Below are 24486 nucleotides of genomic sequence, written 5' to 3'. Positions count from 1 at the left end.
CCCTCACCTCCACCCCAGCAGTCCTCACCCACTATAACACAACTTCAGGCTTTTGGAGATTAATGGCACGCCAGCAGATCCAGCAGGACCTCCTCCTAGAGCGTCTGAGCACAGACGGAAATGCCCGGGTCACGCGGGAAACACGCTCAGGAGTAACGGGAGAGTCCCTCGGAAAAAGAGGGATGTGTATGGAGGACCACAAAGCTCATGGAAATTTACAGTTGCATTTACAGACGCTGGACTGTGTAAAAAATCATGCAACTGAAAATAAGATGTTTTGACAGCACCTTGACTCTGAAACATTGGCTTAGGCATTTTGTTTTTGTGCGCTGCTCTCCTCCAGTAGAGTTTGAATCAAACCACATCAACACTCTGTCTCCATAAAAGTTTCCCCTTTCATTCCTCTTTTCCTCCTCAGACCATACATTCCTCCCTTCATCCCTCTCATCCTGTCAGTGGTTCTAGGTTTACTTGGACAGTAGGTACCCACCCCCCTCGGGGAGAACCATCTCAGATTTCCTTTTGGGGAGGGGAAGAGTTAATAAAATAAGCATTTTGGCTGCTCTTGTCACATTGTGGCTTCAGCAGGAATGTTGTGATTTAATAAAGGCGAGGTCCCTTTAATAACTCCAAGCAGGAAGTATATTACCCTAAATGAGAGCCATTCCCTGGCCACAGACTGGCTTGGCTTTAATGAAGGGGTCACTTGGTGCCATTTAGGAGCCATGTTAAGAGGTACACAGAGGTACATGCTCATACACAAATAGAACATGCTGGCGTGTATAAATAAATATGGCAGAAATGTTCTGAAATACTAGTTATTTTTCCTCTTCCAGAAAGACAAGTGATCTGATCTAGACTCAAGTAATTAACAAAATGCTTTAGAAAAATGTTTTCTTTCAGGCCCCGTATTGCTGTCGAGCCTGGATTTTTCCAGACCAAAGAGCTTTAAAAGCTAGAGGAAGAATATTTTCCTAAGTTTTGATCATTTAAATGTGGTGGTGATTGCTGAGGGAGAGGTGAAATGTCCTGAGAGTACCCCTTAAGAGCCGTTCCAGTGTAGAACCTCGATAATCATCAGCAGCATACTTCTTCAAGCATGTCCACCCTTTACCGCAAGACTAGTCTCGATCAAAATGGTCCGCATTACTTTCCTCTAAGATTGAACATTTGTAGGTTCTCCACGCAAGCGTCAGGAAGCTGTCCCCATTACTTTGGTGCAATCTGGAGATCATGGCCAGTAAACACTAGGTGGAGACATAATTTCCTAAAGGAGATGGAATTATTTCAACTCGCAGCTCGATAATCCCTCCCAACACACTGCGGGCTCATCTTACTACTTATTTTATCATTTCCACTGCTTGTAAAAGAGGCCTGGAGTAGAAGCAATACTTCTACTCCTCCTTCTAAGGCTCCCATTAGGAGCAAAACCTTCCCAAGATCAGATGCAGATCCTGCTCTGTGTGCCGGATTGAGGATGTCGACGGAGTGTGTAACCTAGGCCGGAAAAAACAAACAGCGATGAGGAAGACTTGTACACAGCTCATTAGAACTCCATCGTTCATGGTTGCCATCAAACGGCCTCATCAGGCTACAGTTGTTGAAGTGCTTTGTAGAAGTGGAACCAATAATGAAACCTCGTTATTTTCTGGTACCCACATCTGCTCCCGGTTCGGCCTCTCTTAGCCATTTAGGGGTATCCTGCAAGAGAAGAAGGCATTGAGAGTCCCGAAGACAGCTTCTTAAAGGGAGGTGCAACAGTATTAATATGAGAAAAGTAGTTTAAGCAGCATATTATAGCAAAGAGGCAAGGCAGACACTTGGGGCTCTGCTTTTGAGGTCTAATGCTCCGGTGGGTTATGAGTTTGAACCTTCTAGGGGTGCCGGGGTTAAGCTGAAGAGCCTGAGTGCCAGGTGTGAATCGTCCTGAGGGGGCCTGCGGTTACCCTGCTCCCCTTAAGCCATCAAAAGCCAGCCAATGAGCTTTGTGGCCGGGAGGAGGGGGTTAACCTCAAGGTCCCCCCCCCCCGAGGTCCACGAAGTTCATATATCGCGGACACTTGATCTTCAGGCACGCTGTGGAAAATAAACACGGCGTTTAATCATGTGACGGACAGAGAGAGCAGAGGAGAAATGCAGCGGCCATTATGTGGATGGTTAGACACCATTACATTGTCTGCCTCGTTTAAAGACATTAGCTTTCAAAACCAGATCAAAGTCACTCCCAGTATATTTTTGAGACGGGAAGTAGAAAAAAAAAAACTCACAAACTTCAGAAACCACCCCACTACCATCCTAAATGCCTTTGACATGAGTCCTGCACTCTGGTTTTCTTCAAAATGTTTTCCAAATGCCTTTATGTGTTCAAATCTTTCTGGTGACAAAATAAAGCATATATCTCTCTGTGAGCGAGGGTGCTCACATTCCCACTAAGCAAGCACTGGTCTATAAAAAGCTCTGGGACTCCAAAATATACTTAACCGATCTCCTTGATCTAGCAATTTATTGACGATGAAAACTTCAAAGGCTCGAAACCTGACCCTTGCATGTCTTCGAACCATGGCTGCAGCAATTTCCATAAAGACGAGGCTGGGAGGGATGCTGGGGCCAGCCATTGGTAGGTAGTATATTGGCTATCCTCGCTTTTACATAAAGTTAATTTGCTCTCGATGACAACCCGTGGCGAAGGTGAAAGGTGAGAAGAGAAGTTTTTCCATCAAACCGGCTGTTTTATAGACCGGAGCTCACAGACATGGTAATTAATCTCCTCTCCCTTAAGTCCCCACCCTTAGCCGTTATATATTACTGACTGGGAATGTATACTGTCTGAATGAAATGGCAATGGGGCCCTGAGATAGGATGGGGTGGGGGGGGGGGGGTAGGATTCCTCATGTGATGATGGATCTCCTTTTATCGGACGTCGATTTAAATCTGTGGGATGTGAATCCATGGTGGAATCTCTGTCATTTCAACATAAGTACCAGCCATAAACAGCGGAATTAAAAGATTCATCTATTCATAAACGAGTCTGTGGAGGACATGAGGAACTAATGGAATGCAAACAGATAAGTTTAATGTCAGAAATCTGGGTCGCAGATTGGTGCCAGTTACTCTGTCCCAGTGGGTGATCAGAACCTTGGGGATCACCCCATAGGGGCAGAACTCACTCTGATGGCACCGTCCCCAAAACATAGCTCCAGGTGGCTTGTGGCAGTCTACCTGGGGGCGGAGGATGGTCACATGGTCACTGGACCTGCCTCTTCGCCAAGGACCCGTGAATGTGGCCGCCTCAGAGCCAGCATGCTGCAATTAAACCCACATTTTGATACAGGCCCGCGTTTCTGGAAGGCAAGACCAGCTGTGGTTTACTAGCCTCTGCTTCTCGAACAGGAAGACGGGCCTCTCAAGTTTCAGCGATTGCAGTCTATAATGTCGTCTGGTTTCAGTTACATTTTCATTTCATTATTTCAGATTTATTGCCCTGGTAGTTGCACTAGCTGTTGTCATATGAATTTGAGTATTATCTCTCTGATCCTAATGGATATTCCAAATATTTGACCATCGTCTGAGCTCAGGGACGGCGAGCAGAAATACGGATACCCGGCAAGCTGAGTTTTCTTCCCGCCCTACAATCAATTCCTGAACATATGGGATCAACTGGATCTCCTTTGCTCCTTGCAAAGGCACAATGCAGACCTTGGAAAGGTTCCCTTATTGCTTACAAACACGACTCCTCAAACAACTGATGTGAAAGTAAAAATGTCCATGTAATATGTTTGCCTCTTAATAGCGAATTTAAATCTGGCCAATATGGTAACTACTGTACTTCAAATCACAAAATCTGGTGTTTAAAATGCGACTTTCTGACAATGACACACTCTCTCCTGTTAAAATCGCCTCACATTATTGGACTGTTTTATTGGCAATTCAATGTCACAACGTTTTAGTTATTTTAACTGGTAAAATTTGATGCAGTAATTCACCTTCTTATATTGGGCTTCTGCTATATGCATCTCTAATTGTCTTGGATAATTATTTTCTCCCAAAATAAAATATACTAATTTCTTTCTTTTTATATCTAAATCTATATCAACAGAAATGTTCATTTTTATAGTTAAGATGAGTCAATTGTAAGAAAAACAAGCTGCAATCAAAGCTTCTCACTTTATTTTTATGAGTTTAAAATGCTTCCATAAAGTGTTTTTTCCCAAGGAACTGCAGGAAGGAGGGGTCTACAGTCCTCTGATTTCACTACCCAACTCTCCTGCTCTGCCCCGCTACCCGCTACCCGCTACACTACAGAACCAATAGTCTTGGTAGTCAGTTTCTGGAATGAGCTTATCCCTTCAAACAGGCAGGAGTAAGGTGCATCAAGGACTGTGAGGTCGTTGGGGAGGGTCAGACCCCGGAGGGTGTTTGCACAGCCGTCTGGCAGCACAGCCTGCCTGTCTGGTCGAGGGGCTTGACCCTCAGCTGGCAACTGTAGTGTGAAGGAACCAAGTTGGTCATTAAGCAGTGAAGTTCATTGGACTCGCAATCCTCTCCACAGCTGCCAAGCGGGAATATTTACCAGGCAAAGATGGAGATGAATAAATATATACATAGCCATTAACCCAGATACTGCAGGCATGAGACATCTGGAACTGGACCCTTCAGAGCAAAACATCACATGACAGGTTATAGGTGTACTTTGTCCTACTGTGGTATGTGTCGATGGGAATGGTACAAAGGCATAGTGTCACACCACATCAAGGAATCCATTTCAGTCTTCACAGTTAATTACAAGAAAGCTAAATGAAAAAAAAAGATCATTTGCTCAGGGGTCATGGCTCCTATTCATGTGACAGAAATGGGGCTTGAGGCTTAGTGTTAGCTGCCATGGCTGCATTTGTGATGGAATTCAAACCCACAACCCCATGGGCACACAAAAGCGGTAGGATACCAGCTGAGCTGCATACCAGCGTAAATTGACATCAATATACCAAAAGCAGAGACCTGAAGCCCCCTGAAAGGGGGCCGAGTTCTTGTGTTCCTGCTGAATTAATCATAAGAGACATGCTATCTCAGCAAACACAGAACCCCGCCTTCCCCGTCGAATTCGTATCCTATGTAAATGTTTAAGTTTCAGAGCGCAGCGTTCCTTTCCCCTCCTTCAAAGGGAGCCTAATTAACTACCAAGTTTCTCCCTATCATGAAACAAGGGCAGCGGTATCAGCTATATAAGCCAAAGCTCAAATGCGGTAAACTTAGACAGAATCAATATTTTAGAAACGATAACAGTATTCGGAGAGTGACCGCGCCATTTCCAACAAGCTTTGAGATCGTGACTATCCCATGCATGGAAGATACACAGTATCGTTTTTAAGTGAATGCTGCCATGTTTGCAAGTTTCTTCAGGAGCAGGTCAGAGATCGTTTGAAGGTTAGCATCTACGGAGGGATCCAAATCGCCCAGAGCTTAGTGAAAACACGCAGCGGCTGAGTGACACTTTCGGGAAGAGACTGTGCCAGTCAGCGGCAGCACCTTCATGTTCACAAACTCCCTGCTTCGCTTCTCTATCTGAACTGAATGAATTTGGGCAGAGCCCCAAAAACAAAAACAAAGTATTTGCTATATTGCCAAACCAAAGAAAGATCCTGAAAAAGTATATCCTTAAACCCCGTGTTCAGAAATCACAGCTGGAGGCTCTCTCAATATACCTGATGGGGGTCCAGAAACCACACCTTATGACAAGAAAACGAATTAACCTGCAGGGAAGCACAAATACAAAATGGATGAGTTATATCGCTCAGGAAAACCGAGTTAGAAGTATGAATGAATGAGCAAACGGAAACTGAAATTTAAATGAATGAACGCTGGCAACAATACTGTCATGCATAATTAAACCAGTGAATAAATGCATATATCAAGGTTTTCGCAAACGCAAACAGTTCTGCAAGCGATTCTCTTCACGGATCTTTAAAGCAGTCTTTGCGAAAAGAAGCTGGTTTGCGTTTTTTAACGCAATGATGTAAATATATACGCACGTTGCATATATTCAGCATGGTTTCCAAGGACTGGCAACAGCGTAACGCAGCGAGACGTGATTTTCGCTGCAGTAGACGTATGTGTATTAAATGCGCATGCGTAAATGTTCCGAATCCTTAGTGCAGTGTGAATGCCTGCATTACTGAGCAAGTCGCGGCACGCGGTGAGTGACACTAATTCACAGGATAAATGTGTACAAAAGGTTTCCACTGCGCTGTGTAGTTAATGAAGGAATATCTAATACTCATCCTGTAATCTCATTCCCTGAATCTTTTGTGTGCAAAGGGGACAAGTAGAGTAAATTAGAGAGTATTTCGCAAATAGACCCATCAGGTACCCGTGACTTTAAAATGAAAGGGTTTCAGTTTGTTGTACGTTTTGAGTCCTCATTTATGAAGATGTATGCTCAGTTTGCATGTATTTGTACATATTGTCCTAATGTTTTTTTTTTCTCTCTTTTTTATCGTTTATTGTGGGAGAAAGTAGCACCAAACTTCTTAGGAACAGGAGTGTTTCCGACGAAGAAAACAAAAGCCAGAAAGAAATTCTATCTCTGGAGGGAAAAGAGAACAGTTTCAAACTCATCTGTGATTAGCATAATAGAATTAGCCCTTCCAACAAAACGGGTATTAGCACACCGGTGGTGGGATTTGGAACGGGATCCATCTCTTTCTTCTCATGGCAGGTCGGGACTCGCAGCCAAGGAGAGGGAAAATCTTCTCATTGTTTCTCGCTGGCCCATGACTCATGCAAGATGTAGGCAAGGAGTCTGAGCACACAAAAGCACATGCACACACCAACACCAAGTATACCTTACGAGTAAAAAGTGAAAACACACACCGCACAGTGCCAGTGCCCACATACACACATGAAGAACCTTACAGCTACACTGCTGCCTGCTGCAGGATATCTATCCATTGTCTAGTTGGGACTAACAGACTTAAATATCACTAGCTTTTGGAGGAGGTGTAGAAGATGAGCAGATCTGCTGTTCCTTTTTCAAGCTTTGGCAAAACCTATCCCACATGGTGTGTAAACAGGCTGCTTTTTCTGTCAATGTTAAATTAGATCAACACAACCATCACTGCATCTAGTTCATAGTCCCAAGCTGTCCCCATCTTTAGTGGTGTGTTTTCAACATGAATACTGTCATAACTCTAAAGAATTCTTCCAAAACAACCCAAGGGAACAGTTTCATGACCCGTCTCAGCACCAGCATCGGCGTTCCAAGTGTGGACAGTTCCTGCTAATTCACCTCCCTCTATGTCAAAGCCAGGCTTCAGCAAAGAATAACAGCAGCGGATGCCAACTGCTCATAGCAGACAGCAGACACCTCACGCACCAAATCCATCAACTTGTGCTCAGTAGCCCCAGATCTTATTGATTCGGTGCCGGGTTTCGGTGACAAGACAGTGAATGTCGTCAGTGCATCTGGGTGGCTTGAGAGTTTTCTGCTGAAAACATGTTTAGAAGAGCAGCGAGCCCCGGGCCTGAATTAGGGAGGGGTCCGAAGGTCTCATGGTGTCTGGCATTGCTGGGGCAACAGCAGGGAGGCTGAAGTATGATAATGGGGGGGGGCTGATTTCCTGCCCTCGGCCCCCGACGTATCCGGGTGGCTGCATGAACCTCCGATGGGAGTTCAAATATAGAAATTAAACTCTGATAACGGTGAGGTCCTGGCGAGGAGTCAGGGCACCCAAGAGATAACATGGTAAGGGAAACAGAGGGAGAGGGAGGGGTGGGCAGGGGCGGGGGCTGTCCAAATAGCCATGTCGCCAGGGCGATAAAGGTGCAGCAGCAACAACAGCACAGTCTGCAGAGGAGTACATAAAGTACCTAGCGGGTGATGTCACCGGTCGCCAACTCATAAAAAGCAATACAAAGCTTTACTAAAAACACTCAAGAAGGCGCCCTTGAACTCCAGGCTCTCTAATGTATGAAGCCATAGAATACACAAATGCATTCTTTCTGTGAGTAGGATTGGAGTAGTTAATCCCATTATTACCACAAAAGAGGATCTGGGCACGCTCAGATTCCAGGCCGGGGCTGCCGTTTGTGCAGACGTCCTGCCGGCATTGTCTCAGCTACCTTACATCCCCGGGGCCTCCACTTAATGAGCACACGGTTCCTGGATACGTAAATAGAGGAAGGAAGGCAAGGAGAAAAAAGGTGTTCTATCGCTTTAAAGAGAACGCAGTGAGGATGCTTCACGTGCACGTACATGTATGTACGATGCGTGCTTAGACACCCTCACACATCGTACACATGGCCACATGGATAGACAGTGAGAAATATGCAGAGATGTCAACTAGATGTCATCCATAGGCAGCCAAGACTCGGGAAGGTTCTAGGTGAACTTGGTGCCATTGTGTGGCAACAAACTCCCGCCAAGTCTCTCTCTCTCTCTCTCTCTCTCTCTCTCTCTCTCTCGTTGCCACAGAGCCTCAAAAACAACCTGATAAAAGTTGAGTATTATCTGTCGATCCATCCATCCATCCTATTGTCCTATTCAGGGTTGCGGGGCATCCGGAGCCTGTCCTGGAAGCTACGGGCGCAAGGCAGGGAACAACCCCGGATGGGGCGCCAACCCATCGCAGGGCACAAGCAGGGAACAACCCCGGACGGGGCGCCAACCCATCGCAGGGCACAAAGCAGGGAACAACCCCGGCCGGGGCGCCAACCCATCGCAGGGCACAAAGCAGGGAACAACCCCGGACGGGGCGCCAACCCATCGCAGGGCACAAAGCAGGGAACAACCCCGGATGGGGCGCCAACCCATCGCAGGGCACAAAGCAGGGAACAACCCCGGATGGGGCGCCAACCCATCACAGGGCACAATCACACTCCATTCACCAACACAAGCCCACCTACAGGAAATTTAATAACTTCAATTAACCTCAGCATGTTTTAGACTGGGGTGGGGGGGGGGGGGACCCACTGGAAACCCACTGGAAACCTCACTATAACACAGGGAGAAAGTGCAAACTCCACACGTAGAGCCATGGCCCAATATCCCAACATGGAAGCAACTGGTTAGAGATGGTTACTCAGACTTATCATTGTTATTTTCCTTAGCCAAAGTACAACCAACATTACAGCATGCAAGTTAAACAACATTCATTATACCGACAGCTGCAATTGTTACTGATGACAAAAGAGGTGAGGTTTGGAAATTCAGTAGGTGGGGTTTTGCATGTGCTGTCAATCTCTGTCCAGTTTGACCAATGGGAACTATAAAGTCTTGGTATTCATTGAGTGACAGGATAATCCCATCCAATGACAAAGACTCAATTCTCATTTCATTGCTTATTGTTTTAACCCCAGGAAATCTGCAGTTAAAACTGAACACCTAAAACTTAATTACAAATAGATCCATGTAAAACCTTACAGTAAATATGTTATATAGATCACAATAATAACATTTAACAGCCTAAAATGTCTTTGGTATGGGTCAATATTTGACAGATCATGCTAGGCCGTCTCATTAGGCTACTGTTATCCTGGGGGTGCAACATTACTGGAAAAATGCAAGGGGGGGGGGGTAGGTGTTCAGGTTCGTGCCTGTATTCATCAGTGGGGTGGCAGGTCTGACATGGGCGGGCAGCTCCCCGAGGGGGGCGGGAAAAAAAAAGGGAATAGGCGGGCAGAGAGATGTACTGGGGGGAGCAGGGGGGACCCCGCAAGACGACAGCTAGTTAGGAACGGGGGGGTGGGGGGCAACATATGGGATGTATCAGGCTGTATTATGTCTGTCTTCTCCAAGACTGACTGGATCCAGGGCCAGGAAAATGTGTCCGATGTCATGCTGTATCAGCCTGGGCCTTTCATGGCACATGGCTCCGGGTTCTAGGGTTCCTGGTGCTGTCACAGCCATTCGTGCAGCGGCGCCTGGAACCACACGCCCATCTTCTAAAATCCGTTCTTCCCTTTTTCCTTGAGTCACTGGATCCACGGTCCTCCAATCAGCCATCGCCAGATGCTGCCAAAGACCCATATGCAGAAATCTCCTCTACATTCTTAACCTGACCCACAAATGACCTGCATTAAGTCTTGCGGCAAGAAACCTCAGTCATTCCCCACATCCATTCGAGTTTGGAAGTGATTGACACACATGTTGCAGGGGACCGTTACTCTGCCCAGCACTAAGGCCTCTGCAGCCACAGATGAAAATGTACCATCAATGTTACATGTTATGTAAGTATTTGCTGAATCACAGCATTTTAAATCGCTGGTGGCTCCCCAGTTGGCCCAGCTTCTTGCTCAGAGATGCACATATGCAGGCCACCAGATGCTAAGATCAAAACGCCAGTATTAGTCACCTACTCCATAGGCAGCCATCGGCCTTGGATCCCTCGCAGCACCAAGCAGGATGAAAGAAGTTCACTGAAAAATTTCTGGGAGCTGAAATTGCGAGCGCTGAACAAGTCCAGACTGGGAGTCCATTCTCCAGATCATCTCATATCCAGACTTCTACTGCCCCCTACTGTCAACTGTGCCCATTACAGTTAATTAAAAACTAATTTTGTGGGACAAAATCCAGGCAGAATCTGTTATTTTAACCCATCCCAGCCCTTCTGTTCAGGCTATCAACTCACAGCTAGCACAGAGTTATAAATAACAATTCTGTCCTATTATAGTTTCATCCTATTATTGTAAATATTTTTCTGTGAAAAAATGTCCTTGGCCCTAGTTTGATTTCCTAGTTTTGGGATTATTGTAGCTACTATTTATAGTATTAAGTATAAAAAAACCTTCAGTCCCTGCCTATAATAATAATAATAATAATAATAATAATAATCATCATCATCAATCATCATCATCACCATGCATTCTGCACATAAATCTCTGGGACACAAACATGGTGTGAATGTGAGGATAAAATAAAGCCACATGTATTGTGGAACACCATAATAAGTGTCTTTTTACTGCATAAACATTTTCACCTGTACTTTTTAACCCTGACACATGGAATACAGCATAAGACCATCAGTGCTGACTTTACATCTGTGTATGAGGCATGCATTTCAATTTCTATATATCACAGCAGCAGAGTACACTGCATGTAATTAAAGTAAAAGCAAATACGAGATGGTGCATTACATGTATTAATGTGGATTATAGAGGTGCCTCACAGCTGTGTAGTTATTTAATACATCAATTTATGTCCTTTTATGGGCCGTATAGCTGCAAGCCAGCGTGGGCATGACGGGGTGCCCATGGTCCCCGTCCCCCTTCAAACCCCGGGGACTCCAGGACGGGCCCTTAGCGGCAATCCCTGTCTCTCTCTCTCTTTCGGCTCAATTCCACCTCAGTTCCTGCCCCCCCCACACACACACCAATGACTGCTTTTGCGCTTGGGGCCTCTGCGAATCGCAGCTCTAATGAAAACAGCGTCCTGTGAAGGGGGGCACAGCTGCAATTGGGATAATTGCAAGCGAGAGATGGCAACTGTGACTGTGACTATGACTGTGAGAGTCAGTGTTCATTACTCTCATAATCATAGGGTTCTTGTGGCACAGGACAGATTGCCATTTTAATGTTGTATTAAGGAGTATGATTGAAAGGTTATTGCAGCAATATTCTCATTATTGTTGTAACATGGTTTGCTATGGTTATGTTGTATGAAAGACACCTAATCTATGCTCAGCTATGCCGGTCTGCTAAATGTAGAATCTCGGCAACCGAAATGAACCACCCTTACAAAATATATATAGACACGTGTACACACACACACACACACACACACACACACACACACACACACTCACACACACACACACACACACACACGTGTGACTTAGGCATAACAAAATGTGGGTAAAAGAGAATACTAACATTCAAATTTCTTTTTTTGTGGTGCTGTTCCAAGTAATATTGCACTCGTTAAAAACTTAGCCCACATCTACTCGTAAAAAATCTCTTTATTGAATTCACCATCCCTTTATTTCCCATGCAGATCATAATCACCAGGATGATTTGTAATATTCTGTAATGTATTCCATTATTCACTGGCAAAATAGTAATTATGACATTTAATCCTTTATGTTGACAGCTGCCTCAGGGTCTATGTCGAAAACATCTGCCAGAGACGAAGCCAAACAGAATTTGGAGATAAAGAGTTTTTCCTCGGGAATCAAGTGATTTACTCACATGGAGTACCAAACCAATCCTCGGCGCAGGGGAGAGCGTCATGGAAAATAACAAGTTAGGTGTTTTCCAAAAAATGACAATGCTCAGCTAGATTCCAGATCATACATTTCATCAGAGCATTAAGTGGCAAGGATTTATGTCTACAAACCTGAAGAGCTTTTGCCTTCGTCTCTTCTCTAAGGTGTCCCCCGAAGGGATGCCATCAAAAGAGGGTCTCTTTGGCTCACAACAGGATCCTCACTGATACATGTGTAACCAGCAGCAGACTGGTGGTCTAACTGAAGGCGCTTGTTTTGTTCTTTGTCCACTTTGTTCCTCTATTGTGTTCCCAATTTCGTCTGGAATTAATTCACTTGTGTGCTTTTAATGGGAACCTTCTGTGTTGTGTTTACATGCGAGCACAAACACACACACGCACGTACATACTGTTTTGGCCTGGCGATGGTGTGGGGCAGTAAGTGACAACAAACATGGGAGGAGATGTTTAAAGCCGGCACTCAGGGACTGGGCTACTGGCAAATGCCAGGGTATCTGCAAGTATCAGGTACTTGCTTCAAACCCTGAGCTTCAGCAGTGCCTCGCAGTGCATCTGTTGTCAATTAGGGAGGGGGGAATGGTGTATTACAAATGAGAAGCAGGGGTGCCATGGGTAATTACAACAGGATTGCTCAAGCTGAAAGTGGCATGGTCGCTGGATCGCTATCCGCTTATTGTCTTGCAGGCTTGGAGGTTGTGTGAGCACAAACCACTGATCGATCTTCTGGGCGCCCATTTTTCCTGCATGGCTATTGAGCTTCAGTTCCACTCACACAGAATGCCTACATCACTGCTTGAGTTACAGACGTTTTCACTGTCTACTCCAGACCACTCTATAGGGTACTCTTTCACCCAAACATTTTGATCTCTTCTTTCAAATCAAATATCTGTTTGACCTGTTTCACAGCCTACCTCCATTTTGAGAGCATTTATGGGTGTGCCTTTCAGTCTCCGGACACGAAGACTGATAGGCACGAATCGATCCAAACACAGCCTGTTGAGTGGAAACAATTTTCTGAGCCCTCTTGAACCTGAACATCACCTATATCTGTGCCTTCTCAGAGATGCTCCTTCTACTCAGCGTGAAGGCGGCAGAGGTGGTTCGGTCAGCATCTAATCCCAGAGCACATCACCATGCTTCAAAAGCACTGATTCCCCATAAGACTCCACCCCTAAATCCTGCACGATAACTAAATGCCTAATCGTCTTTCCCATCTCGCATAGGCATGTTCGCTTTGCCCTACGTGCATAACTTCTTTCTCACACAAACACGCCCCTCTATTCCTCAGAGACACACACAGTATTCATAACTATTTTCCAGACACGTTAAAGCTTGCATGTCCCCCCAGGTAAGACACACGTCCGCACACATGCCGCCTCTTCCTTTCCCCCCACATGCGCCGCTCACGGGACCCGTGTGTCGACTACAGCCAGCCGGGCGCGGGCAGAAGCGGCACACCGACGTCTCGTGGCACAACGCCTTCATTGATAGCTGCATTGAGAGTTTGTAGACAGGAAAGTCGCAGAAGCCCTTCTTTAATGGCTTGAGTCTTCAAAGATTATGAACACTGCAGGTCTTCCCAGAACCCATAATAAGGGTCATGTAAATGCGGTGAAAACACGCCCCCTCCCCTTTGACTCCCCTCTTGGCCCTGCGTCCTTCTCCTCCTCAGGCACGCCGATCTGCGGTTAGGCTACGCCGCAATCTGGCCAGCAGTATGACTTCCATCTAAACTGCATCACATATGGAGGTGTTTCACTGCAGCTCACAATCAAATAGCAACAAAAAGTAGAGACAACATAATCCAAGCAATTATATCACTAATTAAGAAGGGGGGGGGGGGGGCAGTGGCTGCAAGGTGCTTGTCGGGGCGGGGGGCTGAGAGTCTGTATGTCTCATCACCTTTGTCTTGGTAAATTGCTGGGATGATTAAATGGGTGGGTCAAATACCCACGGCCTCTATCATCCAATGGACATCTTCCAGAAGCTTCACTATGTTTACACAGCATCCAAAGCATAAAATAAACAAGCACAAGGGAATAAACAGGCCTCAATTGTCTCAGACATGACAAAGTACTTGGAAAAAAACATAAAAGCACCATCCAGGACAGTAAGATTATTTTGTTTGAAATTGGTGAATGAACACAATGTGAACAAATAACCAGAGTAAGAAATCGCTGTTTTTTGTCAAAAAAAAAGGATTTTGACATTTATATTCCATAATTTATTTTCTGTGGAAAGTTTCTGCAATACGATTTGTCCTAAAAGCAGACCGTGACAAATGCAATTCAAGTGACAGATTGATCTATCAGCATATGACCAAATTATAAAGGAACCAGAGGGGGGGAGGAAAACTGGGGGAGGAAAGTTTGAAAATATCACATTATTATCAGTTTCTATTAATTACATAATATTTAGTTCATCTGTCATTCCGGAGAGCAGCCAGCTTGGTGGGAGATATGCAGAGCTGCTGGCACGTTATTAGCCAGTTCCACTCGATAATCTCAGCCGCGAGACGTCATAGTGACAGACTGACGTGGAGTTCGCCGGCACCCCAGCAAACCTCCGCCTCCTTTCTCCATAGCCTTGTACCATGACCACCGCCCTCATACCGGCAGATGAAGCAAATCAAATCATTTGACATACTACTTGGCTCTTGGCATGAAAAACTTGCACAAGAGTTTACAATGATTGCGATGAAGGAGTGCAACAAAAATAACAGTGGAGGTGTAACTAAAGACGATAATAAGCAGCGTTGTGTACAAATAAGTAAAATAAATAGAATGACCGGCCATATGAAGTATGCTTCTGGTGGACATGGGTGACGGAATGGTTTCAGTGGCCAGAGCTGGGGTGGGGATGGGGGGGTGGAGAAAAGGATAACAAAGATAAAGAAAGACGAGGAAGAGAACAAAATGGAGAAGCTCAAGTAGAGACCTGCCAGGGTTGGAGAAGATTTTTATGGAGTGTCAGAGATTTCAGTCAGTATCCAGAAATTAGTAGGAGCAGCCCCCCTTTCCAGGGGCTGGGGGGTAATCAAAGTGAGACAAAATAAACTCTCCATAGTACAATTAAATCAAATTACTTGGTCAATGTCCTTTTAAATCCTTTTAAAGTTCTAGGCCAAATATGGTGTTCAGAATGTCTCAGTTTAAAACCTGGTAGCTGGATGCTTCTTGGAGGAGGTTGAGGAAAGCATGTGGTCCTGTGGTCTATGATCTCACTAAGGATCAGATCCCACAGTTCTCAGGTATAGCGGGTCCACTGCCCTGACCACAACAGCACTGTCAGATAGATGGGTTAGATTGACTTGCTCCACTCTCCAATCGGATACGCACGAAGCACCTGCTCCAGCGAATGGGATACCTCTTACACCTAAAAGAGGCGGGACCGGGTACCAGACCTTTAGTAAACATTAACTGTAAAGCAAATACCGATAATACTGGGATCAAATATCGGGAAGACATTAAACACCTTAAAATACTTATGGTCACAACAGTTAAACTTATGTAATGATAAATGGGGATTGTCAAAACAGATACTAAATAAGCAGATGTTTTCCCAAGTGAAATATAGCAAGCAATCATTAATTTACTTAGCTGGATTAAAGTGATGTAGTTCCATACAGGAACCATAAGAAACTGATGCCATATACAGCCGGTCCTTAGGTTATGGGTTAAAATTGGGTTACGTTCTGATAAACCTACCATAAGACATAATATCTTAAGGTGACAATGCAGTTTAATATAGTACACATCAAACTACCTCAAACATGCTTAGAACACTTACATTAGCCCGCAGTTGGGCAAAATCATTAAAACAAAGCCTATTTTATAATAAGGTGTTGAATATCTCGTGTAATTCATTGAACATAGTAACCTGGCGAGCAGCTGTATAGGTTTTTCTGATCCTTAGTAAAAGATTCTAATAAGCAGAGAAAGACAAACATGGAGCAGGCATCCCGCTCAAGCTGGTCTCTCATGCCTGAGGTGGAAGGAAGACGCTCAGGATCCCAAAGCAGGGGGGAGAAGAATCACAGGCGAGCTGGGGAGCAAAGCCCAAAGCGGGCACCTCCAGGGCCAGAGTCCCAGCTGGGCGTCACCATACATTCAGGCGTCCCTGGCATTTTAAACAATATTAAAATAGGGTTGTTTCTCCTCCTGTTTTCACTCCTTTTATGTTCAATTACATGGGATAATGAACAAATTATGAACTGAAAGACGTTTTTCTAAGGAGGAAGATTAAGTTAAGGGGTGCAGGCTGAGCCAAAAGGGATTTTCTCCTTCTTATAGGGCGGTAAATGTGCCGTGATGCGGATGGTGGGGTAGCACGGGGCAGTTCTTCAGCTCGCCCCTGGGCACCGGAACTAGAGTTTCCCAGGAAACCGTGCGAGACATAAATATAAAAAAAAAAGCACCAACACCATTCAAAACTGCAGGGGGGGGGTGGGACAAGAGCTGGCTTGGCATTTTAGCTTTTCTCAGGCAGAAGTTTTCTGGGATGAGATCCAGTGACCATGATTTAAACATTCAAAAAAATACGGTGTGGGGAGACCATTTAGAACAGGAACAACCGAGATCATCTTGTGAGGAGAGGAAAAATGAGGAGAGAAAGGACACCTCAAAGGACGACAGCATTCACAGTGGCATTGTTGGCCCTGCATACTAACCACGCAGGTCTAACAGACGGGCCTTACTCCGGAATTCATTCATTAAAACGTCTTGCACAACGAAACCGTTTGTTTGCTGAAAGGCCTTTTGTTTTAAGCTGTTTTTTCTGCTGTTTTTTGTTCTGTGTTTTGTTTGTGTCCAATCTCCAGAGTGAGAGAAAGGAACGAATGAAAAATGAAGGGGGGGGGGGGGGGGTGTATTTTTTAAGTGGGGAAAAAGGGTATTGCTGATTGTCAGAGGTAAAGCGGCAAGGTGAGCCAACCATCAGGCTTCTGTGATGGTAATTTTATTATTTTTCATCAGTGTTGGGGGGGGAAACAAAGTGAACCAGCACATCGAGAACAGTACAGGCTGAGAAGAGGTGGGAACACATGGGGGGTGGGGGGGTGTTTGGCAGAAGCATCGTTAGGAAGTGGGGGGGCTTCAAGTGCCTAAAATCTTAAACAGAGCTGAGCGACAGCCCTCATCCTTCTGATTGACAGGAGTCCAGGCTGATGTCTGAGGTTCAGAGTATGACCTCCATGCTTCTCCCCTGTATACTGTTACTAGCAAATGTTTCTGTTTCCTTTAAATTCCCCACTCTGTGGCATCTTGTTACGCTCTTCAATTAATGCCATACTTCTAAAATGCAAATAAAATCAATAGAAACACCATAGCTTTTGATCGAATATACAGCATCGGTGTGTTCTTATTTTCTGCAAAAAAAAACCAGACACGCAGCCGTGGTTCTGGAGCAAGGTACAAGCCGTTCATGTTAGTGTGTTTGAGTAACAAAGAAAAACAAATTAAGGCAGAATGATGAAATATCCAAAGCTCCAAACTTCCAATACCACATTTCTCAGTCCCTGGTTGTTTTGTAGTAATGCAACTCGCTATAACAGTAGTAATATAGACTGTCATTGTTACTGCGTGTGCACTAAATCAGGGTTTTCAACCCAACCCAAAAAGTGGTTGCGACCTTAAAGTGGGTCAAGGAATCATTTTCATCGGGTTAAGGTTAAAAAAAAAAAAATAGAAATTAGAAAAACTTTGTAACATCAAGCCTTTAGTAGTCACAAATGATGTGCAATGTCGTCCCGGAAATCTTTTACTGCCAGGACCCCCCCATTCCCTCTCATTTTGGTGAAACAAACAAACAAATGCAATCAAATAAAGGGTTGTAATTTAACTGCAAAATGATGGAGGAATAATGTGGGACCTGAGGCTTAACCAATTGAGAACTACTACACTATTGAATTGCCACTTCTTGGCTTGATGCATTTTCATCAAAAGCTATATGCAGTTTTATTTGTTTATTGAAACCAAGTTAACTTAGCCTGAATCCCCTGGATTTTAATACTAGAGTTCCACCTAGTGGTCACTGTGAGAACAAGACTCCCTGAAATGAATTTAGCAGACAATGCAAACAGACGGCATCAAATGAAAATGAAGACACCATTTCAAAGTATTTTATTTCTCATTGTATATACATAAAGCTTTATACAAGTTTTCTACCACAGACATACAGTTCAAACTGAAAATTCAATGAACATATTCGAAAGGAAATCAGGCAAAAGTACTTCATTTGATACAATAACTGAACAAGTGAGATAGTCATAACATTCATATACTGTATTTCAATTAATCCAAAAATGAATCACAATCATGAAAACATATAACAGCAGTTATTCAAACAATGATTTTACACAGATTTATAAATGTATTTGAAGCGAATATCCTTGGGAAATAAGGGAGGTCAACAAGAAACACCAGGACTCAGCATCTGAGAAGTGTGTAGATTACGATACCTAATGTACAAAATAACGCTGACATGCAGAATACCACCTGACTGTGCACGCACGAATCACAGGGCAATGTACAGATGCTGCAGTGGGTAACAGGTTAGAAATTGTAACTTAAATAAAAGCAGAACATAGTAACTTTGATCCACCTGCTAATTACCAATGACTCACAATATCAGCAATCATATGTAATTTCAAATTTCAGCTAGAGAATCTCATGCCAACACAAAAACTGGCCCTTAACATGAAGTATTACATTGGTATTTGAAATTATTCGTCATCTGAAATATTAAATAGTGTGGGTCCTTTCGAAAGACTTTGGGTCACATTATATATCAAATTTTTTATTATCAAATTTGCCTACTTATCGCTTTTTCTTCCACTGCCAAAAACAATAAACAGGTGAATAAAAAAGGCAAATTAATTAAAAGTAACAACTCGGGTGAAAAACAAATGCAAGAAGAAACAGCAGAGAAATTTGGACAGGATTTTACTGCCAAAACAGAAATAAATCAAGTCTGCTGAGATATGGCTCAGACTGGCCACATGTCATCCAACACGAGCATCCACAAACATTTCACCCAAAGGAGGTGAAGCCTCGGTGGCCTGGGCCAATCACGGCAGGGTGTCCATTTGTCCCACACCGCGCTGAACGCCCTCTTTAGGAAGCAGGCAAGCTTGTGATTCTTCACTCACTCTTCAATACTTTACTCCACAGTTCTGTTAATCCCTCTGCTGCAGGGTTCAAATACTTGAAATGCCCTCCCCAATATTCATTCAGAGGCCATATCAAATGCCCTGTTCTCACTAGTGTGCGCTACTGGGCGGAAACTGGAGCAGCGAGGCGCAAATGGGGGAAAAAAAAGAGGAAATAACGCCTAATCTTACAGATCTGATACCCACCCAAAGGAGCAGGATGTCAGCAAAACAACTTCTATTCTGGTCTGTATGTTCTCATCACTAATAGCTCCACGTCTTTTGGGTCTTCTGGGGGGGGGGGGGGCGGTGGTTACGGCAGACTGTACCTATGGTAAAATCTCCAAAGATGTGGTATTTACAAAAGCAGTTTTTATACATTATTCAAATACTTATTTTTAAACATCTTTGAAGAGATTCAAAGCAAGGAAAGCAGGAGTTATGGGGAGGGATTTTGAGTTTTACTCACAAAGAGAGAAGGGTTTGAGTCCAGAGCAGTTCAAAGACCTTCCCCTCGGTATGCACCAATTACCCATTAGGGAAACCAAGTAAACATCAGACCCATTACAGACTACAGCCTCCTTTCATGTCTTCTCAAGATCAGACATGTTCTTTATTCAGGCAAAGTGGCTCTGAAGGTAATAACTGCTCTTTTTTCTACTAATGTAACACGTTCGCTTTTTTTTTCCATGAAATGTACATAACCAATATACAGGATATAATAACCTGTCTGCAATGCCTCTGCAATCTGTTATGAGTTTCACTAGAGGGCGCAATTGCGTATAAAATCCATCCACAAAAAAATGGGAACGTGGGGGAAATGCTTTATAATGCAATTTGATTTCTGTTTATTATTAGAGGGATACTGAGCAGAGATTTCTGTTTCAAATGGGAATGTGGTTACAGTGGAGATGAAGTGAAGCAGATTTTCGACACCCGTTTCTAACATCCTAAAGAGTCAGACCAAAGGCTGACACACCTGAGTCTATGACACTCAATGAGAACACATCCTAAACCGGCCCTTTTACTTGGAAATGGGCCTTTTAAGGTAATCGTCCCATGGGCTGAGCTATTTGGCTTTACACCAGCAAACCTAGCACATTCAGTCATTAATTTAAAAATGAACTCCAACATTTCTGTTCTGTTAGAAAGGCAAGAGAATTTAAAGCATAAATTTCTGCATCATTTATGGGTAGTCAATTTAAGTACAATACTACTGAGTAGTGAGCTAGAGCAGTGAGAGAATTTTATAGGTTTAAACTATTATATCAAGTACAAAACTACCGTTTTGATATCACTAGCCCTGGAAACCTTACATATGACTGACTGACTGCATGCATGCATGCGTGTTGGCATTTCCCATAACTCTCTCTGCCTACTGGCCTATGACACAGTGTACACACCCGGAAGAGTGCCCTCTAGTGTACTCACAGTGGCATGGCACAAGCCGATTGAATAATCAGGGAAAAAGACCTATTAAAGTGCAACAAACATCAGGCAGAGCCAACACCGATACAGACGCAATGCACACGGAGGTATGGAATGCACTTCATCTTTAGCCTGGATCTATCCAGTTACTTTTCTACCTAAAGGAAAAGTGAGTACAGAATATGATGCCGGTTTGTTTTGGGGAGGTCCATAGACAGGAAGTGGGACAGGAAGTGAGGTAGAGAAAGGAACTGGGAACTAAAGGGAGTGGAATGTAAGGTTGAAATAGACTGCAATCATAAAAAATGAAATAAAAAACCCTTCCTGCATACATATTAATCAGGTGACCACCACCCATCCTGAACCTACAATGACCCACTGGCCCACCCAAGCTGTACCCCCCAAGTCTATTGTCACCATTATTTTTTTTTACTTGGGGGATTCCAGGACCCCCTCCGCTTCTTCCAGGCCCCCATCTGCCTCGTCCCCAGGCTGGAAGAGCTCCTCCAGGAGCTCCTCGCCGGCACCACCAGCTCGCGAGGCCCACAGTGCAGCCCCCTCCCTCAGGCCCAAGGTGCGCAGCAGCCTGGCGTAGTCGGCGAAGGCTGAACCAATCAGCTTATGTGCGAACGGCGGGTCAAGGAAGACAAGCAGAGCCACACAGATCCTCTATCAGGGCATTCATGCAGAGACCCAGTCAGTACCATCTCTGGCTGAGCTTCATTCCAGTGAACTTCCCTTTAAAGGGTTAATAGAAAATGCAAAGCGACTGGGGTGTAGGGCTGCGTGACATCCACATCCATCCATTCTTAAAAACACCTATTCACGTTCAGCCCATCTGCTGAAGCAGATGCTTTAATCAGACACATCCATCTCTGGTGACACGTACATCTCAGAATCTGAAGCTTTATTATTATTTTTTAGGGCCAATAGGATTTGAAGTAGCTGTCAACCAAAATGCAATAAAAGGAATGATAAATGCAACATTCATGATGTTTTACACACACACACACACACACACACACTTCAAAAACTGTTTAACCATATATGAGCAGGCATGTTCCCCCTGTGCTGCATGTACATTTTCTGCCTATGTTGAGTGGGTTTTCATCCAGACACTCCAGTTTCTCGCTGAAATCCAAAGACTCTAAACTACTCATAGTGTGTGTGCATGCGCCTGACCTGTGATTGACTGTGTTCTCCTGACCATGCGTCTGACCTGTGATTCACGGTGTTCTCCTGACCATGCGCCTGACCTGTGATTCACGGTGTTCTCCTGACCATGCGTCTAACCTGTGATTCACGGTGTTCTCCTGACCATGCGTCTGACCTGTGATTCACGGTGTTCTCCTGACCATGCGTCTGACCTGTGATTCACGGTGTTCTCCTGACCATGCGTCTGACCTGTGATTCACGGTGTTCTCCTGACCATGTGCCTGACCTGCGATTCACGGTGTTCTCCTGACTATGCGCCTGACCTGCGATTGACGGTGTTCTCCTGACCATGCGTCTGACCTGCGATTGATGGTGTTCTCCTGACCTTGTGTCTGACCTGTGATTCACGGTGTTCTCCTGACCATGCGGATGACCTTTGATTGACGGTGTTCTCCTGACCATGCGTCTGACCTGCGATTGACGGTGTTCTCCTGACCTTGTGTCTGACCTGTGATTCACGGTGTTCTCCTGACCATGCGGATGACCTTTGATTGACGGTGTTCTCCTGACCATGCGTCTGACCTGTGATTCACGGTGTTCTCCTGACCATGCGTCTGACCTGTGATTCACGGTGTTCTCCTGACCATGCGCCTGACCTGTGATTCACGGTGTTCTCCTGACCATGCGCCTGACCTGTGATTGACGGTGTTCTCCTGACCATGCGCCTGACCTGTGATTGACGGTGTTCTCCTGACCATGCGCCTGACCTGTGATTGACGGTGTTCTCCTGACCATGCGCCTGGCCTGTGATTCACGGTGTTCTCCTGACCATGCGCCTGACCTGTGATTCACGGTGTTCTCCTGACCATGCGTCTGACCTGTGATTCACGATGTTCTCCTGACCATGCGTCTGACCTGTGATTCACGGTGTTCTCCTGACCATGCGTCTGACCTGTGATTCACGGTGTTCTCCTGACCATGCGTCTGACCTGTGATTCACGGTGTTCTCCTGACCATGCGCCTGACCTGTGATTCACGGTGTTCTCCTGACCATGCGCCTGACCTGTGATTGACGGTGTTCTCCTGACCATGCGCCTGACCTGTGATTGACGGTGTTCTCCTGACCATGCGCCTGACCTGTGATTGACGGTGTTCTCCTGACCATGCGCCTGGCCTGTGATTCACAGTGTTCTCCTGACCATGCGCCTGACCTGTGATTCACGGTGTTCTCCTGACCATGCGTCTGACCTGTGATTCACGATGTTCTCCTGACCATGCGTCTGACCTGTGATTCACGGTGTTCTCCTGACCATGCGTCTGACCTGTGATTCACGGTGTTCTCCTGACCATGCGTCTGACCTGTGATTCACGGTGTTCTCCTGACCATGCGTCTGACCTGTGATTCACGGTGTTCTCCTGACCATGCGTCTGACCTATGTTGCGCGGTGTTCTCCTGACCATGCGCCTGACCTGTTATTGACGGTGTTCTCCTGACCATGCGTCTGACCTGTGATTGACGGTGTTCTCCTGACCATGCGTCTGACCTGTGATTGACGGTGTTCTCCTGACCATGCGCCTGACCTGTTATTGACGGTGTTCTCCTGACCATGCGTCTGACCTGTGATTCATGGTGTTCTCCTGACCATGCGTCTGACCTGTGATTCACGGTGTTCTCCTGACCATGCGTCTGACCTGTGATTCACGGTGTTCTCCTGACCATGCGGATGACCTGTGATTCACGGTGTTCTCCTGACCTGTCCACTAAGCTGCCCAGAGCGGTCAGCATACCAGCCCTGACCCTGTACTGGACAAACGGCTGGAAGATGGACACATGGATCACACAAGTGTTCTTATCTTGTAAGGTACATCAAATATATAGCACTCAGCTCTGGTAGTTTTTTTTTTTTTTAGTAAAATGTAAGTTTTAAAGTGCTAATACATTTGACCAGCAAGAGAACAAAATGTAAATTGTCAGTTTAGTGAATTCAATCCTGGGCTTTTAAACTAGAATCAATTATAGACTGGAGTTGTTTGTTGAATTAAAACCAGAAAATGTATTCCTTAATAAAGGACAGCTCTATGAGTAATCTATATGGGCCATTTATGTTCACTTTTAGGCAATTTCAGGCTGTTATACTCAAGCAAGCTTTAAGCCAATCAATAAATAAAGCAGAACTAGAAAGCACTCCTGATCTGGGTAAGTGGGATGAATAGATGGATGGATGGATAATTACTTATGATGTTGGATGCAGGTTTGAATGTTTTCTATGCCATAATGCAACCCCCCACCCCACCCCCCGGTTTGGTCCATTAAAATAAACGTCTAAGGAATAACGAGTAACCAGCACATGGTCGATTGATCTTTATACTGATTAATTAACCATCCTCTGTGTACAAAGGGGACAATCTGTGAGAGGAACACAATCCATCTTCCAACTGCTCATACGTGAGAGTGTCCCATGTATGTGGGTCATGGGCATTGTAGGTGGATGGAGGACTGTCTTTGTGGATTGGAGAGAAACCCAAGCTACAAAGCGCAACC

General features: G+C 44.9%; 1 protein-coding gene and 1 long non-coding RNA gene across 2 annotated transcripts in view; both read right to left on the bottom strand.

The window, feature by feature from the left end:
- Positions 1-4283: 4283 nt before the first annotated feature.
- LOC111839957 (uncharacterized) lies at positions 4284-6093 on the bottom strand. The gene is made up of 3 exons (XR_002837238.2): positions 6027-6093; positions 5700-5747; positions 4284-4650 (listed from the first exon to the last, which is right to left on the bottom strand). It is a non-coding gene; the product is annotated as an uncharacterized lncRNA (long non-coding RNA).
- Positions 6094-18318: 12225 nt separating this feature from the next.
- Positions 18319-24486, bottom strand: part of wdr11 (WD repeat domain 11) — a 45853-nt gene continuing 39685 nt past the window's right edge. The window contains exon 29 of the mRNA XM_072709701.1: positions 18319-21412. Within this exon, the coding sequence (XP_072565802.1) occupies positions 21219-21412 (194 nt within the window). The 3' untranslated portion in view covers positions 18319-21218. The remainder of the gene's footprint in view (positions 21413-24486) is intronic.

The sequence above is a fragment of the Paramormyrops kingsleyae genome, chromosome 3 (genome assembly GCF_048594095.1).
Source record: "Paramormyrops kingsleyae isolate MSU_618 chromosome 3, PKINGS_0.4, whole genome shotgun sequence".
Classification (NCBI taxonomy): domain Eukaryota; kingdom Metazoa; phylum Chordata; class Actinopteri; order Osteoglossiformes; family Mormyridae; genus Paramormyrops; species Paramormyrops kingsleyae.
This window is presented reverse-complemented; position numbering and strand designations above follow the sequence as displayed.